The 16,914-nt window shown below is 27.2% G+C and overlaps 1 protein-coding gene across 3 annotated transcripts in view; it reads left to right on the top strand.

The window, feature by feature from the left end:
* Nucleotides 1-8,556: 8,556 nt before the first annotated feature.
* Nucleotides 8,557-16,914, top strand: part of LOC129972336 (two pore potassium channel protein sup-9-like) — an 88,140-nt gene continuing 79,782 nt past the window's right edge. Inside the window, exons 1-2 of one of the 3 annotated variants that reach the window (XM_056086440.1) lie at nt 8,565-8,828; nt 8,940-9,206. In XM_056086440.1, coding sequence (XP_055942415.1) covers nt 8,792-8,828; nt 8,940-9,206 — 304 coding nt within the window. In that variant the 5' untranslated portion in view covers nt 8,565-8,791. Of the gene's footprint in view, nt 9,207-14,595; nt 15,680-16,914 lie in introns of those variants that run through there. The other 2 variants (XM_056086439.1, XM_056086435.1) reach the window with 2 other exon arrangements.

Below are 16,914 nucleotides of genomic sequence, written 5' to 3'. Positions count from 1 at the left end.
TTTCAAAAACACTTTTTTAGCATATACTACCTATAAGTAGTATATAAATCAATATATGTTCTGATTTATTCAATTTTTATTTCATATCAATAGTAATGACACCTTAATGTGCATCATCAGTATTGTCTATTTTCGAGAAAAATCTCAAAATCCTTACTTTATTAAGTATTGTAAGGGGAGAGGATTTTGACAAAGTTTTCCAAACACAACAATTGAGTAAAATATTTAACCACCTGATTTTAACTTTATATGCAATTCAATGACTCTTAAATGCATCATCAAGGATTATATGCCCTATCACTCTCTATTTCTGAAATATATATACGTAAATAATGTAAAATAAAATGTAGACCGAATCTTCAATTTCAACAAATGGAGTGATTCTACTACATTTCAAGCATAGCTAACCAATCAGAATACGCTCTGTTATGAAATCATGATTTAAAATAGAACCTTTTTTTTGTTTTGATGAGATTTATTTATCAAAATAAGTCATAATAACTTTAATAATAGCACTTATATGGTCACCCAAAGCAGTAAGCATTAATGAGATCAATACAATTATGTCGATCAAATTTTATGAGCTGCGTTTTATCGCAACAAAAAATTTAATGAAAATATAATTACTACAATATAAACAAACAAAAGTATTATTTTAAATTGTACTTACACAAAGGTCAGAGTATTCTGATCGGTTAACTATACTTCAAACTGAAAAAATGGTTAAAATCAAGACAAAAATTATCAAAATCTATCCAAATGTTGAGGTTGAGAGTTCGACCAAAGCCTTATTTTCCAATATCTTTGTAAATAGAGGGATAAGGAATAGCATCTATTTTTGATTATCTAGCATCAACAACATTCATTTCAAAAACGATATATCATGGTTGTGGCTTGTAAACATTGTGAGTTTTCTCCACTAAGAATGAAAAGTGAAATAGTGTCTTTTCAATTTCTTACGAATTAAGGGGAGTTTAGGACAGGTGACCACTAACCTTGAAAGTTATGAGTTTTCATATGAAATAAAAATTATCGAAACTTGTTCAGTAGTTGTGGTTTGCGGAACTATGCTGCTGATTTTCTCCATAAAGAATCACAATAAAGTTTTTTTTTTTTTTTTAGATTATTCTCCAAATAATATGTTATAAAAAGAAAGTAAACCCTTGATAGCATATCTAGAGGTCATGAGCTTTCATATAATACAAAAATTGGGGAATTCAGAACTGTAGAGCAGATCATATTTGGGACTGAGAGTTGGTAATTTTTGGTTTTCCTTATTATTTTCAATATATATAAATGATTAGTTTGTGACGTCCATTGTAACGCCACTTTTCATTGCTATTGCACAATTTCACTATCGCAGTCTTTTACTGTATGGTACAAAACTGTTAAATTGGTTTAAAATTGTGTTTCTGAAACATTTAAAGCTTTCTCGTTTGGATATGAAAGGTAATCAATCATATAATGATATGATAGTATTTTTTTAAATAAATGCAATAATAATTGCAATGATTCCAAAAAAATGACACTCTATAACTCCTCTTTTTTAGGGTATGATCTTTTAATTGTAAGAATTTAAAAAGAATACCAAATTTATTTTTTTTAAGTTGAAAAAATTTTATGTAAAGATAATACATAGATTTAATGATAAAGGTTATCATTTTTATTTTATAGATTCTATAATTTAAATTGTATCAAATGAAATAAAACAACAAATGAAACTTACTAACAATAGAGCACGCTAAGGGAATGAATAAACAGTAAGTTCATTGCTTGGTGTAATCCGTTACAAAACTTGATGAATGCTTTAATTAGAAAGATCTTAAAATTGTTTATAACTCATCTTTCAATAAATATAATATATATATATTTTTTTTGTTTAAAAGAAAGTGATATATTAGATTCACAAAGATTAAGCTTACTAATATGATAAATGTATATTTTTAAAGAATTATTCTTCATTTTCTTCAATTTATACACATAAAATCATTTCTTCTTATTCAATAGTGTTTTAAATTAAAAAAAATTATCAACAAAGTAAATTACTTTAAGTAAATGCTAAAAATATCTGAAAAACAGATATTTTCTAAATTGTGATTTTTTTTTCCCCTATGCAAATTGGCTGGATTGACTTTTTTTTAAAATTGGGTTTTAAAAATCAAATTTGTCTATTTAATATTGATAGTATTAGATAGACTTTGTTTAAAATTGATACAAATTGTATTATGATTAATGATGATTTTTTTAAAGAAAAATACCCCCCCCCCAAAAAAAAATCAAGGCATTCTAACTCTGATATCTATGTTAACAATTATTATTTATCTTCTAGTTTCAAATCGATGTTCGCTCTATATGGCATTTATCAGGAAAGCGAGAACCAATTAACATATCGGAAGTTTCTCATTCTTATACTTAGAGAGTAATATTTAGAGGCTGAAAAATATCGTAATCATAAACAACAATTCCGGGCCCCCACGAAAAAAACTGAATGACCGGACCCACGACAATATTGGCGAGAACTTAATCTTAAGGGGCTAAAACTCTCCTGTAGGTGACATATCCTGTCGTCGGTAAGGGGCTCGCTGTCCCTGCACCATTTGTGTACCCGCTAAATCTGCAAAAACCAACCACCGGTTTTGAAGTTTTTCATTCCCATGTGTGAAGTACCCCCTCCCCTTCCTCCTGGTGGGAATGAAAAATATTTCAAAAATATCTAATAATATCATTGTACTTATATACTCCCATCAGCTTATTAAACTACTCATAAAATGTTTTTTTTTTCATTAAAAATTCTTGTTTTGCGTCCTCTTAGTCATTATGATGATAAAATTAGCGAGAGTTTTAGAATTTTTATATCAATGATTATCGTTTATATTTGATGATGTATTCGATGAAAATTGATAAGATGATTGATTGATTGAAATTAAGATATTTTTGATGATTATTATGATGGAATTTTTTTAAAATTCCAGATGCTATTTTACCAAAAGCAAAGACCGGAAAATGATCCATTTTGAAGAATTTTAAAGAAAATTCTGATAAACCTTCTTTAATTTTTTCTAGTCTGTTGTATAGGCAAAAAAAAAAAAAAAAAAAAAAACTAATTTTTTTTGTTTTAAATCTTTTTCTGCCAAGAACTATTTTGTTTTAAATTCTGTTCTGTGATTGTCTTATCTTTGCTTTCACCAGTATTCATCTCCTTTCCCAAGTTTTTTCTGTTCAATTGTATGAAAAATCTTATTTTGAAAATACATTATGCCTTTATAAATAAATTCATATTTTGATTAAGAGGAATGGCTTCTTGATTTTGTTCAATTCTTTATAGAGTATTGAAGCACACATTTCCACAAAAAGCACACATTCCATTTGTATTTTATATGGCGGTCGATATTGAAATGTCTCACTCGTCACTGTAAAAGTTTATATGAATGCTAATTTTCGGTTAAGATGAGGAGAAATATTCAATACAGAACAAATAGTTTCATTTTAATTTTATTGCTATTGCTTCGTGTATATTGTTTATAAAATAACTAGTTTACAAGCAAAGAAATATTACGTAATTTTATTAATTAACTAATTAACCGGATTGCATTTCCATTTTTAGGATAAACAACTAATGAAAGAGAGCATTAATGAAAATGTTTTTGGTTTACCAATTTTTTTCTTTTATCTTTTTGTGTCCGCAAGATGTACTGAAATTTCGCATCCTTTCCTACTAATTGAATTTTAACATTTCAATAAGTGAAAAGCATTTTCTGTTGTTAACTGTTCCACTCTGTTAGTAAAAAAGGACTGTCTAGATAATTGGAGACTTTCCATATTACAGAGCGAAAACCATTTTTTTACTGGCATATCTCAACCAATAATAAAGCAAAATGTGTATCGATGTATATGTTGTCGTTCTGCAAAACAGATTATTGGAACTCCAGTTATGAAATTTAGTTAAAACATACTTTGGATTGAGAAAGCTGAAAGTTATTTTTTAAGATTTCAAATTAAAATTTCAATAAATTGAAAATTAAATGAAATTTTTGTGTTTATCTTTGATAAGTTCCAAAGATATTAATGCCCAAAAATAATTTTTAAGTCATTTTAAAATCCAAAAAATTATCTTTTTAAGATATTAACATAATTGCCATGCTATTTTTTTCTTTAACTTCAACAAATATTTAAAATATTTTTATATGATTTATAACAATACATTTAATTGTAGTTTTAAAATTAAATCTATTTTCAGTGTTTTAACAGACTGTTTAACGGTATTATTTTTTTCATTGTTAAAATTTTCGCTGACAAAGAAATTTGGCTTCTTTGAAACGCTAATTACATAAAAGTCAAATTAAAGTCCATTTGATGGAAAATTTTTCATTTCATTTGATTAGTTTGTTCATTGGAAAAAATTTTCACAGCAGTTTTAAATTAATATTTTCACAAGATGATAAAGGACATTTTAGAGATTCCTTTGGAATAGATTCCACTAGAAAGTTTTATGTGAATAATAAACAGAACACGTGCCAAGCTATGAACAAAATTTCATAGAACTATGAACAAAATTTGAACTATGAACAAAATTTGAACTATTTCAAACTATGAACAAAATTTCATAGAACTATGAACAAAATTTGAACTATTTCATACTATGAACAAAATTTCATAGAACTATGAATAAAATTTGAACTATTTCAAACTATGAACAAAATTTCGTAGAACTATGAACAAAATTTGAACTATTTCAAACTATGAACAAAATTTCAAAGTGTCTTGACAGATTTGGTTCAAATTTGATGCGAATCTAGATTTCCTATGCTAAACTTGTGTACGAAATTTTATCTATCTAGCTCTTTACATTTTGTGAAATTTTGATTTTACTTGTACTTGGGAGTCGGATAGACAGACTTCCTCTGAATGGATTTCGTTCAAAATGTAATAGAAATCTAAATATTTAATGTGAAGACTATATATCAAATTTCATTTGTCGATCTCATTAAAAATATTTATAAGTTATCGTGTTCACAGGCAGAAATAGATGCGCATAATTCCAAAAATGTGTTCCAGAACTCAGAGATATCAGAGAAGTGGAGATTCATCAAAATCTCGAGCTCGAGTCTTTTGATTGTTATAATAATTTCTCTTTTCTATTTCGAAAGTAAAGACGCGAATAAAAAAAAAGAAAAGAAAAGATAAAGAAAACTCAGTTCAGTTTCTTGCATAGAATCTTTGCAATCTTTGTGCCCTTGTTTACAGGAAAGAGCAGTTTTCATCCCAGGTCAAGTCAATGAGGCTTAAGATATAATCTGAGTTTTTTTTTTTTTTTTCTTTTCGGTTTTCTATGTTTATATGTTTTTCAAAATCTTTTTTAAAAATTGCACTGTACGACTAGTATATTCTAAGGAATTTCAATTTTTTTAAAGGAAAACATTAAATATTTTTCGCGGAAAAAAAAGTAGCCAAGAGAAATGTAATTTAATATTTATTGATTATTTATCGCCTCATTTAGCATTTTTCTTTAAAAAAATAACTTTTGAATATAAAATGATAAAATTAAATTTATAACACAAAACTGAAATATTTAAAAGTAAATTGTTTCCCACAGAGGGAAAAAGGAAGGGAAAGAGGGGAAAAGAGCGGCTTCATATTGTGCATTGGTTAGGATCGTAAAGGATTTAAATCTGCCACTGCACTCAACCTACTAATTATCAAGTGTATTTGACTAAAAAAAAGGGGTCGAGGTGGCCTGGTGGTAAGGTCTCAGCTTTGGAATCAGAGGGTTTCAGGTTCGTGACCCGATTCCACAGAAGAACTGTCGTGTTAATTAAACCTCCAAAGACAATTCTTAAATTTTGAGCATTCGGTTTGTAATATACCTATTTTCTGGATACAAGTTAAATCGAAGGGTTCATTATATTAGCAGTTTTTGCTTACACTTATACGAAGTATATACAAAGAGAAAGTATTACAATGGTCGGAAAATACGAACTCGAAGTGTTGGCAAATTGCCAAATCAAACCTTCCTGAGTTCGAAAAAAAAAAAAAATACATTTTTATAGTTATATCTGTCTAGTTATGAACAAGAGAACAAGATAACTCAAAAACGGCTTGAGCTAGACGGATGAAATTGGGTATATTGTCTCTATTCTAAATTTGAAAATTTCTATCAAGTTTTGAATCAAATCCATTCAGAAGAGGAAAAAAACTGTAAAACAAAGAAAGCTAAATGGATAACATTTTATGCACACATTTAACAATTAAAAGTAGATATAAATCTAATTTAAAATTAAATCTGTCAAAGAGCTTACTGACTATCAGTTTTTACTTTCACGGGAATGTAAACGAGATATTTCAAAAACGCAGCGACTGAAATATATGATTTGGTGATTACAGTTCTAGTTCTCTGTGAAAATTTGGTTTTAGAGGGTTGGAAAAACAGATTCACAAAATACGCATTTGATTTTTTTCTTATACTTGTGCATTAACCGCCAAATGACGATTAACCAATTAATTGCCACAGATAACATGTTTTTAAGTCCTCTCGAAACTACTGATTACAATTTAATATGGGTATTAATTATATAATATTAATACATTAATATATTTAACATTATCTATATTAATATATTTATGGAGAGCACGGGAAAAAGTGTCGCTTTAACCATTCCAGTCTGTGCTTAAAATCGTTGCAATACTGGACCACATGGTTTCGATAATTATAAAAATATAGAGTTCTTATTTTTAGAGCGACACAGGTGCGCAATTTATAAAATATGTAAGTAAATACCTAGATTAGTTCATACACAAATAATGCTATTGATACACTCGATTTTCTCAAATTACATATGTAAACACGATATGCATAACCATTCCCGCAGTCGATTGTTATTTGTCTTACTTTGCTATGCCGTGAATGATTTGTTGTGTTATAACGATTGTGTAACATGAATCGTAATGAATAAATCTTATTTGATACTAGTTTTTTGTGTTAAAAATAAAAGGAAAATTTTCAATTTACGTTACTCATCGGAATTATGGGTTTCAATTAAAGCTGGTGTACAACCGATCACAGCAAATTCAGTTTTAAAAATTAATTTAAATATTGGAAGATATAATCATCTATAATACAACTGCGTTTCCTGCATATTTCCACACTTTTAGTATGAAATGGACAAGTTTAATCTGTCCTCACAGATTAATTATTTTTACGTTTATGTGCTAATAAAATGTAAATATTTGTCTATTCGGAAAAAGAATGATGATATTTCTAATAATAAAGTTTTTGTTTTATAAAAATGTACACCACTAAAATCTTATGACTTACATCTTTTCATTCTCTTTTTCCCTGCAATTCTCATATAGTGTAATTTAAATAGAACATTCTCTCATTAAAAAAGTCTTCTTTTCTTCAACGAATTAAAATAAGCAAGATCTATATTTGGCATTTTTGTATTTGAAGTCGAAAGTTCCAAGCCCGCAAAATGAATCGTACCATTACGTTTAAGTAAATAACTTGAACATTGAAATATTTCCCCTCTTACCAAAAGATAAACATCAAAGACAATGTTTTATGGTTGATGCTAGAGGGCGTCCCGGTGAGTCACAGAACCAGTAGCGTAGCAGCGCGCATTCAAAAGGAAACAAAAGCGGCAGTCTTAGTAAGATCTTTCCATTTTCATCCATGTCTGAGCGTACGATGGGAAAGCCAACTTACCTGCAATTATCACTTAGGAAACTGCTCGAGTATAATGTCTATGATGACATACTATCTTATAGTTTAAGAAATGTGTTAATTAATTAAACAGATTATGTTTATTTTCGATGGTGAAAAAAGCATTATTGTGAAAGATCTGGTAATATTTATCTTTCTTCTAATTTTAGCCTAAACATTTAAGTTCTAAAATGTGAAAATCTTTTTCATAGTAGCGGAAAAATAAAAGAAAACGATATTAATATTTGTTTAAATAAAAATCTTTTCAAACTATTACTAAAAAAAAATGCAACATAAAATAATTCGAAATATTTATATAACGAAATTTACTGGAAGACAATCAATTTTGAACTTATGTTAATGATACTCGCCGTGTATTACTGTTTTATTCTAGTAGGTAGATAAAATTTTATTCATTTTGATTAATGATATTAGCAACATTTTGAATGATAAAAAATTGAGAAATAAATTTTTCCCAAGAAGAATATAAAACGTATTTATAATATTTTTAAATTTTCTTCTGATGTTAGAATTTATTGTGTTGATGTACGTAATTCATTTAAAAACAAAACAATAAAAAATATACAACGCGCTACAAACTAAAAGTTATAAAAACCTTTAATATTAAATAACACTCATAACAGCTTTCATAATTATATATTTATGTAATAAAGGACAAAATAGTTTGTTTGATTGCTATCAAAAAGATTGCAAGAAATTGAATGATTATATAGAATCAATATTTGGAATTTTATTAAATAGTTGAAATAATCATTAATCTTTAAAATGAAATATAATGATGTTCTAAAACAATATATATAATAAATGTGACAAATAGATTCGAAAAACATTTTTGAATGAGTTCGTTTCAACTCTTTATTCTAAGAGGTATTCAAAGAGATTAATAATCAAAAGTATGCATATTTCTGATTAATTTTCAACAGACAAGCAATAAACACTTGTTAATATGATCAGATATAAGAAGAAAAACCAAAGTATAGAATTCCAAGCGAATGTTTAAAATTGTTTTTATTGACTGTAATACAACACATTTTATAATCGTCACAATTTAATACAAAAAAAAATCTGAACATGGCAGATACTCGAAACATGTCAAAATCTACAAAATGTAAGTACTATTGTCGTATATTTTTAACACATCTCTTTTCTCACGTCGGACTTTGTGGATTGGTAGTTGGATATGCTATAGTTGGTGCTCTTACTTTTGAATCTCTTGAAGCTCCGTATGAAATAAGTCAAAGATCTACCATTCAAGGATACAGGGAGAAGTGTTTATTGGACGTGTGGAACATAACAGAAACTATGAATGTTCTCTACGAGAAAAATTGGACTCTTTTGGTTGGAATGAGATTAAAACAGTTTGAAAATGATATAGTCCATGCTGTTAAAAATGAAGGTTACGACGGAAAAGAAAGTTCAAGTACAGAAGTGCAGTGGTCCTTTTCTGGTGCTCTGCTATACTGTATAACTGTTATTACTACAATAGGTAAGTAAAGTTTGTTCTTTCTTTTTGTAATGAATTTTGATGAATTTAACTACGTTCGGGACGAATTTTTTTGAAAAACGTTGTAAGATGGAATATTATATTTTTGAATTTTTGCCTAAGAAATATAATAGAAGCATTTATGAAACCAAAATATTCTAGTAAAATGCCAAAAGTTAAAAAAAAAATTGAAAGAAGTGGAAATTTTTTTGATTAAGATAATATATAATGAAAAAGCATGTTAACTTACATTTTTATCAAATAAGTTGTCTAAAATCTTGTAAGTTACTTTAGAAATAATTACTTAGTTCCTAAACTAAAAATAAAGTTGTATTTCTATCCAATCTTTGAACATTAGGGTTCTTCTGATGTTTAACATGAAATTTTTAATTTTTGTTTGCGTATGAAGCATTTAACAATATTTCTAAACAAACAGTTTGCTTTTCCCTTGTTCAGGAAATGAAGAATATACTCAAAAATTATTGCATTAAATTTGAATAAAAATATACATTAAATCTTAATTTATAAAATTTTTCGTAAGAAAAAATCTACCAAAATTTAAAATTTGAAAAAATAGCATTGAAACATGTATTATAAAAGCATAAAAATCAATGTAGCTTCCTAATGAATGGATTTAGAAACAAAATTCAAAGTTTTATGAAGAAAACTGTTCAGAAATCAAAAATGTTAAATAAAATAAAATTTGATATTTTCACAAAAAAAAAAAAAATCGGTTTTTCAACGTAGTCATAAGCTTTAGAACTGAATCTTAAAACTTGATAATCTGTTTGCAATAGTGAAACGCAATTCTAGCATCAATAGGCTCTAAACTTTGTTGAAATCTCTATTCTCAAAAAATGACCAATTGGCATCAATAGGTTTATCCGATGTATGACAATGTTTTTTATTCATGGCAGAGAGCTGCTATCGTTGAGTTTGAGTTATTTTAATTGGTTATTTTATATAGTTCGAGTTATTTTACAAGTTTTACACATTTATGTTCATTATGTTATGGACTCTCTAATTTATTGTCATTTCACTTAAAATGTGAACTTCTTCAGTATTGCCACAGTATTCATAAATTTTTAGTAAAAGCACATTTTAAACCAAAATCTGGCAATATGGAAAAAAGAAACTAAGCCGGATCTTTATTCTCGAACACCAACAATGGAAGAAAAATTCAGAAAGAAATATTTACAGCAACAATGAAAACGATTTTTTTTTTCATTGCAACAGTGGAAGTACGGTTTATAATATACTTAGAAAAAAAATTTATTAGAAAAAAAATTTATTAACTAAAGTCAGACAAAAAAATTTACAGCACTTAGGCTGGTATCGTTGGGGAAAAAAACACAAGACAGTGTAAAAATCAGTTTTATTACTGTTATTTTTTTGAAATTATGTCGGTAAAAAGATATTTCTTTTAATTTTTAATGAACTAAAATTCTAAAAACAATTCTTCAATATATACATTCTAATCTTAAGTATATATAAGCCAAATTTGAGTCTATAATATCTAAAGGTATGTCGTGTTGAGTGTCAATACAAAAGCACAGACGCAATTGTTCAACGTAATAAAATAAATCAACGTATCAATCAATTTACGTTTCAATATATCAAACTTCACTTTTGCTGTTTGTGTAAATGTGCATTCGGAAACGAAATCAAAATAACCAGTTTCTTCAATTTGATCAATTTAACATCTCGTGAAGTCAAATGAGACCTATTTTGTGATTGATTTCTGACTCTCGGATACATATGGATATTTAATCTCACTAAACTTTTAGCGGGAGAGCATATCACTCTGTTTAATTTAACCTGCGTCAATTCCCAAATATTGAGGAATCAGAAATCGAATCTGCTTCGGAAACACTAATTTAATATTGTATTAATATCAAATCAAAATTTCTGAAAGCAATAAATACCTTGTCTTGTAGAATCTACCTTATTCAATCGCGCATTTAGAAGTTTTGGGGCCTTAGGCTGCATACATTATGAAGCTTTGATAAATCGGTCAATTTAGTTTTACATTTCAATACATTTTTAATGTAAATTAACATATTATGAATTTAAATTAATTCTCATTTTAGTAACTTTATGAAGATGTATATACTTTTATTTAAATATTATAAGTCGCCTTTGACGACCTGTTGTTTCGACGGGAATATTGATTATATTTAATTTCAAGTACATCGTTTGGATATAATATCATGTTTATAATTACGCCAAACTGTCAGACATTAAAACCGTGTTATTTTAAATGTATTATTTAACATTTGTTTATTGAGTACATGAACGTTTCTAATGGAGATCTATCTTATAACATTATATTGATATCGGAAATGTGAATGTGCCGTTCATCTGTCTTCTAAATTTCGCTATATTGTAACTTTATTTTTTTTATTCGTCTTCTAAGCTACATATATTTTAAACAGAATATATCTTCTTTAGCTTTCAGCGATGAAAGAAAAATCCCTCGATTAAATATTTAATGAAACAATGAAAACAGTTTGAATCTTAGGGAAACAATATAATCTATTATTAAAAATTAAGCAAAAATACATTTATAAGCTTTTTAAATTAAAAAAAAATGTATAGCTATTAAACTGATATCATTAAAAAAATGATTTAAAAAACGATGCATTCGAAACGATGCAGAACTTATTTTGTGCAATAATATTTTTGAAAGTTATTGCGAGAAAACGTCAACACTCAGCTTAATTTTTATTTAAATAAAATTCTATTAGAATTTCAAAAAACTTTGTCCCAGATGCACATACCCACCCTTCAAAGTAATGTATGTGTCGAATGTGGTAGTTGTCAGTTAAACGGTCTGCCCTGTAGAAGTCCAACACATACACATTGTTTGATATTCATGTTTGTACAAAATTATATTTATTCAGATTTTTCATACATATTATACATGACAAATAAGCATATTAAAGAATATTACCTTTATATTGTATAACGTATTTTTGTTTACAAATTTATTTATTTAGTTTGTTTAGCAAGTAGCTAATAACACTTTTTAATCAATATACTATACTTGAAGTTCCCATTCATTCTAGTTGCTTTGTTTGAAATCCTGCACTAATCTTATTATCACTTCTAATTCAGTTAAATTAAATATAGTATTATCCGTATTAAAACTATATTTATAAACATCGTTATTAAATAACTGAATTCGTTCAATAAAATTTACCTTATATAAGGTACCTTATCTCAGAATTTATTTCATAAAATTCATAAGCCATATTTCAGATTTCAAATTTTCGTATTAGCAAACTATTCAAGTCAAATATATTTATTTTTGCCGAAATTTCGAGTCAATAATTATCAGAAGAAACTGTGATATAAATTAGCTTTTCTAAAAGTAATACGTTTTTTTAAAATTATTTTGTCAGTTCATTTTGATCGCAATATCTATAAAAACATTATTCATTTTTTAAGATAAAAAAAAATAGGTGAAAAATCAAAAATAAAGATGATTCATTTCAAATTTCGTTTCAGTTTTTTTTTTTCTTCTTTTTTTCCGTTTTTTTATAACCTTGATATTTTTGTACATGGATAGAAACGAGATAAATGTTTTGCTTGAATTATTTATAAAATGTTTAAAACGAAATACTTTATCTTAAAACCACGCTTAAAAGGTATAAGTTGTCAGAAGAAAAAGAAATACACATTTCTACAATTTTGTTTCTATTTTTAGTGTATTGAGCAGTCATTATTTGTAAACAGAAAAACATAGCATTTTTATCAATATTAGAAATTTATGTTATTCTAAGCAAATGCTTAGGAAACTGCGGAATCTTTTAAAAGGGCATGGTCAGATTCTATAGGTCAGGTTCAATAGCTAAATTTTAATTTATTAATTATATTAAAATTCTACATCCAACGGGATTTAAATTTATAAATGACGTCTGTCCATATTAACTTTTATTATCTCTGAATCTAATTATATGTTTTTACAAGACGCAAAAAGACATTGTTTTTGTAAAAAGTCATAGGTCTTATGACTTTTTACTTTCTTCTTTTTCTTCATCAGAATAGAAAATTTTTATGTTCTGTTTTTATGTTCTCTGAAGTTATAAATTTTAGTAACATGAGTAACAAATTTGGAATCTTTCATATTCATTTTAGTAAAATATAGTTATTCTACAACTTTAATAATATAATTAAAAAAAAATGTAATATTTTAAACAAAAATATTGATGTTTTTTTAATATAATTGTAGACAGAAGAATTTAAATCAAAAAATTCTTGATAATTTTTACTTGAATTAAAGAAAGAATGTTCATATGTGTCTACTTACAATTCAACTACGTTCTTTTTTTAGATTTATTTCATTTAAATAGCGCGTTTTTTAATCCTTGTAAAGCAATTAGATATTAAACATACTGACTTAATAAGATGGAAGGCCCCCGATTGTTTCATATTTGGTTTCCCAGTAATTCAGCTATCTCTCTCTCACTCTCTCTCTCTATATATGTGGGTGTGTATATATTTACTTGTGTGAATTTATATTTGGATAGCCGGATGGACAGACTTCGTCACGATGAATTTTGTTAAAAATGTGATAAAAATTTATGAATTCTGAGTAGAGATCATATATCATATATCATGTAACCAAGTTTCATTCGTCTAGCTCAAGTTATTGTGTTCCCACACAGTAAAAATTCCAAAAATGAGTTTTTTTGACTCCGAGAACTCTGAAACATGGAGTTTCGTCACAATGTCGACTTTTTTTTTTTTTTGATGTTTAATATATTTTTTATGCTAATATTATTTATATCATAAAGCAATCAAAGCTATTATTTAGTTAGCAAAATAATTATAAATAAAATTAATTAACTATGATAATATTTATATGATCAAAAATACTTCCTTCGAAATAAAATATATTTCGGATATTAATGCAGATCTTCCTTGCCACTATTAAAAGCAAGGAGCGGCGAGCACTTTAGTAGAGGGCGTTGGCGAGATTCGCGGTAAACTGCCAACCTATTCAAAATAAAATCAAAGTGACGTGAAAGAGCAAATCTTACCCTTCAGATCCTCTTCTGCTTAGTGTTAATGACGAGACGATGCGATGATTTTTCTGTCCACATAAGATGGAAGATTGTTTTAAAACAAAGCATCGTAATTAAGTTTTCTTTTTAAAAGAAATGGCACGTAAGTGAGTTCTTACTATTCCCCGACATTTACAAACAGCACGTGGTGAAGGATCCAAGGCTATCTATTTTATGCTGCTGTAAGTAGGATAGTGGATTTTTGACAATTCCAAGATCATTGAAATTTGCAAAAAAATCTGTACTTCAATATTGCTTTCAAAATGCTTTCAATATTGCTTTCAAAATGCTTTACTTATAATTTGGTTTATGATTAGCAAAGTTATTGTTTCGTTTTCTTTCATGCTATAAAGTGGTTTAGAAAAAAAAAAATACCATCGAAAATGGAATGGATAATGCTACTTTGCTTACTAAAAATCCAGTGCATTTTATTACACTTTTAAATGCATCAAACTAATCTCAAGGAAATAATAGACTTTGTATCATATCTTTTCTCTCTATTTAGACCAAAATCTCTTAAGTTTCTTAGCGCACCGATGACTAAGATCTCTGACACAAGCTAGATATTTGGAACAATGTCAATTTTTTTTACACTTTAATTCGCCGTTTACTTGGCAGTAAGTGGAACAAGCGAAACAAAACTGGGGAAGTATGTCTACATGTGTCTGAAATTTGTAAGATGCTTCCATTACAGAAGAAAATATTTTATTTTCTTTTATTCCTATATCCAGATTTTACAACATTTATCAATCTGTTTTTATTAAATTTATATTAAAAGTAAGCATAATGGAAGAAATTTTGATACGGGATGAAAATTTTGAAAATAATCCTCTTCCGTCAGCAATTTATAAAATGTTTTCCATGAATTATCTGTCAGTATAAAAAAAAATAACTGTCAGTAATGTTCAGTACCTGATCCTATAATCTTTATTGAAACATAACCCATAGAAATGAATCGTTTAAGGAAATTGAAAGAGAATTTCAAGGTGGACGAAACAATCATCAAGCCAAAGTTAACTACGTTCAAGCACTACTGCCATTCATTTTTTGTGTACTTGTACACCAATATTTATACACGATCTTGTGGAATAACACTTGGATACATGATTGTGGGTGCTCTTCTATTTAAATCCCTTGAAGCTCCATACGAGACTTTTCAGAAATCGTTTGTCCAGAAGTATAGAGAAGATTGCCTGAAGGATTTATGGGTCATAACAGATTCCATGAATGTCCTCTATGAGCAAAACTGGACACATCTTGTTGACATGAGACTCAAACAATTCGAAAATGAGATTGCTGATGCAATCGAAAGTGGTATTTACTCAAGAAATAAAGATTCCAATGTTGAACAACGATGGACTTTTTCTGCTGCTTTACTATATTGTCTTTCCATTATCACAACAGTAGGTAAGAATTATTTTTTTCATTTCATTTCGAAAATCAAAAAGCAATTAAATATATTTTAGAACAGATCTTTTAAGTTTGAAAATAATCATTTAAGTTAATAAAGGTTTTAATTTTTTTTTTTTTCGGATTCTCTCCGGCTTTAGAAAATTTTGATTTGTGATTAGTTAAACTTTTATTGCATTTTTAATAGAATGGTCAGTTATTAAGAAACAACTTATTTGTTTTAATTTAGGATAGTACTGATTATGGTAATAATTTTAATGCTCTAAAGGAGAAATTAAGATTTTTTTGTCATAACTATATAATCTATTTTCAAATTTTAAAAAAATTTTTTGGTAACCTTTTTTTTTTTTTTTTTTTTTTTTGAAGGGGAGGGAATGTAAAGGTCAATTTTGATTGATGTTTTTTTAGCATCAAGACTTTAGATTAAATTTTTTTAAAAAATTATAACAATAAAATTTTTTTATACACCTCCAACTCTTTGCCACCAACTAATCTGCTAGAATTGTAATCTTCTATCAGGAATATGAAAATGCCGTTATGGTACTCCCAATAATGTATTTTTAAGCTTCAAAATCTGACAAAAATTTAACTCTTACTACTTTAGATGCCTTGAATCTGTTGTGCTGATTGTGCATCTATTTTGGTGCCCCCATGAAAAGAAGGTAAAATTAACATTTATTTTCAATTTAAAATATCAAATTCGCGACATATTTGGCTATTATATTATTATATTCATATTATATTGATATTTAATAATCAGCCTTGATCAATTTCATAGTTAACTTGTTTTGAAGCAAAATATTCTCCCTTTATTCTTCAGTTATTACATTAGAACTTGAAAAATGCATATTAATAAATATTAGAAATAAGAAACAAGAAAAATGGTTCATGGAATAAAAAGAAAAAAAATTAAAAAGTCAATAAATTATCCCTGAAATCGTTACTAGTATTACCTGAAGATGAATTTTCTAACTTTAAATTTGATTATTCTGAGTTTTAAATTCGTTGAAATGAGTCATAAAATTAGAAAGGAGATATAGCACAAAATGATCACATTTTCGTTAGCTTGTTCAGACAACTTTGACTAGTGTTTCAATTTTGCAATGAGTTTAAAAGTTTCAAATTTATATCGTATCTAAATATTATATGTTTGTTGTGAAATAAAATCTGAGGAAATGAATGAATTTATATTTCACAAATCCAAAAAATTAAATATTTAAATCCTAATATAA

The sequence above is a fragment of the Argiope bruennichi genome, chromosome 6 (assembly GCF_947563725.1).
Source record: "Argiope bruennichi chromosome 6, qqArgBrue1.1, whole genome shotgun sequence".
Classification (NCBI taxonomy): domain Eukaryota; kingdom Metazoa; phylum Arthropoda; class Arachnida; order Araneae; family Araneidae; genus Argiope; species Argiope bruennichi.
This window is presented reverse-complemented; position numbering and strand designations above follow the sequence as displayed.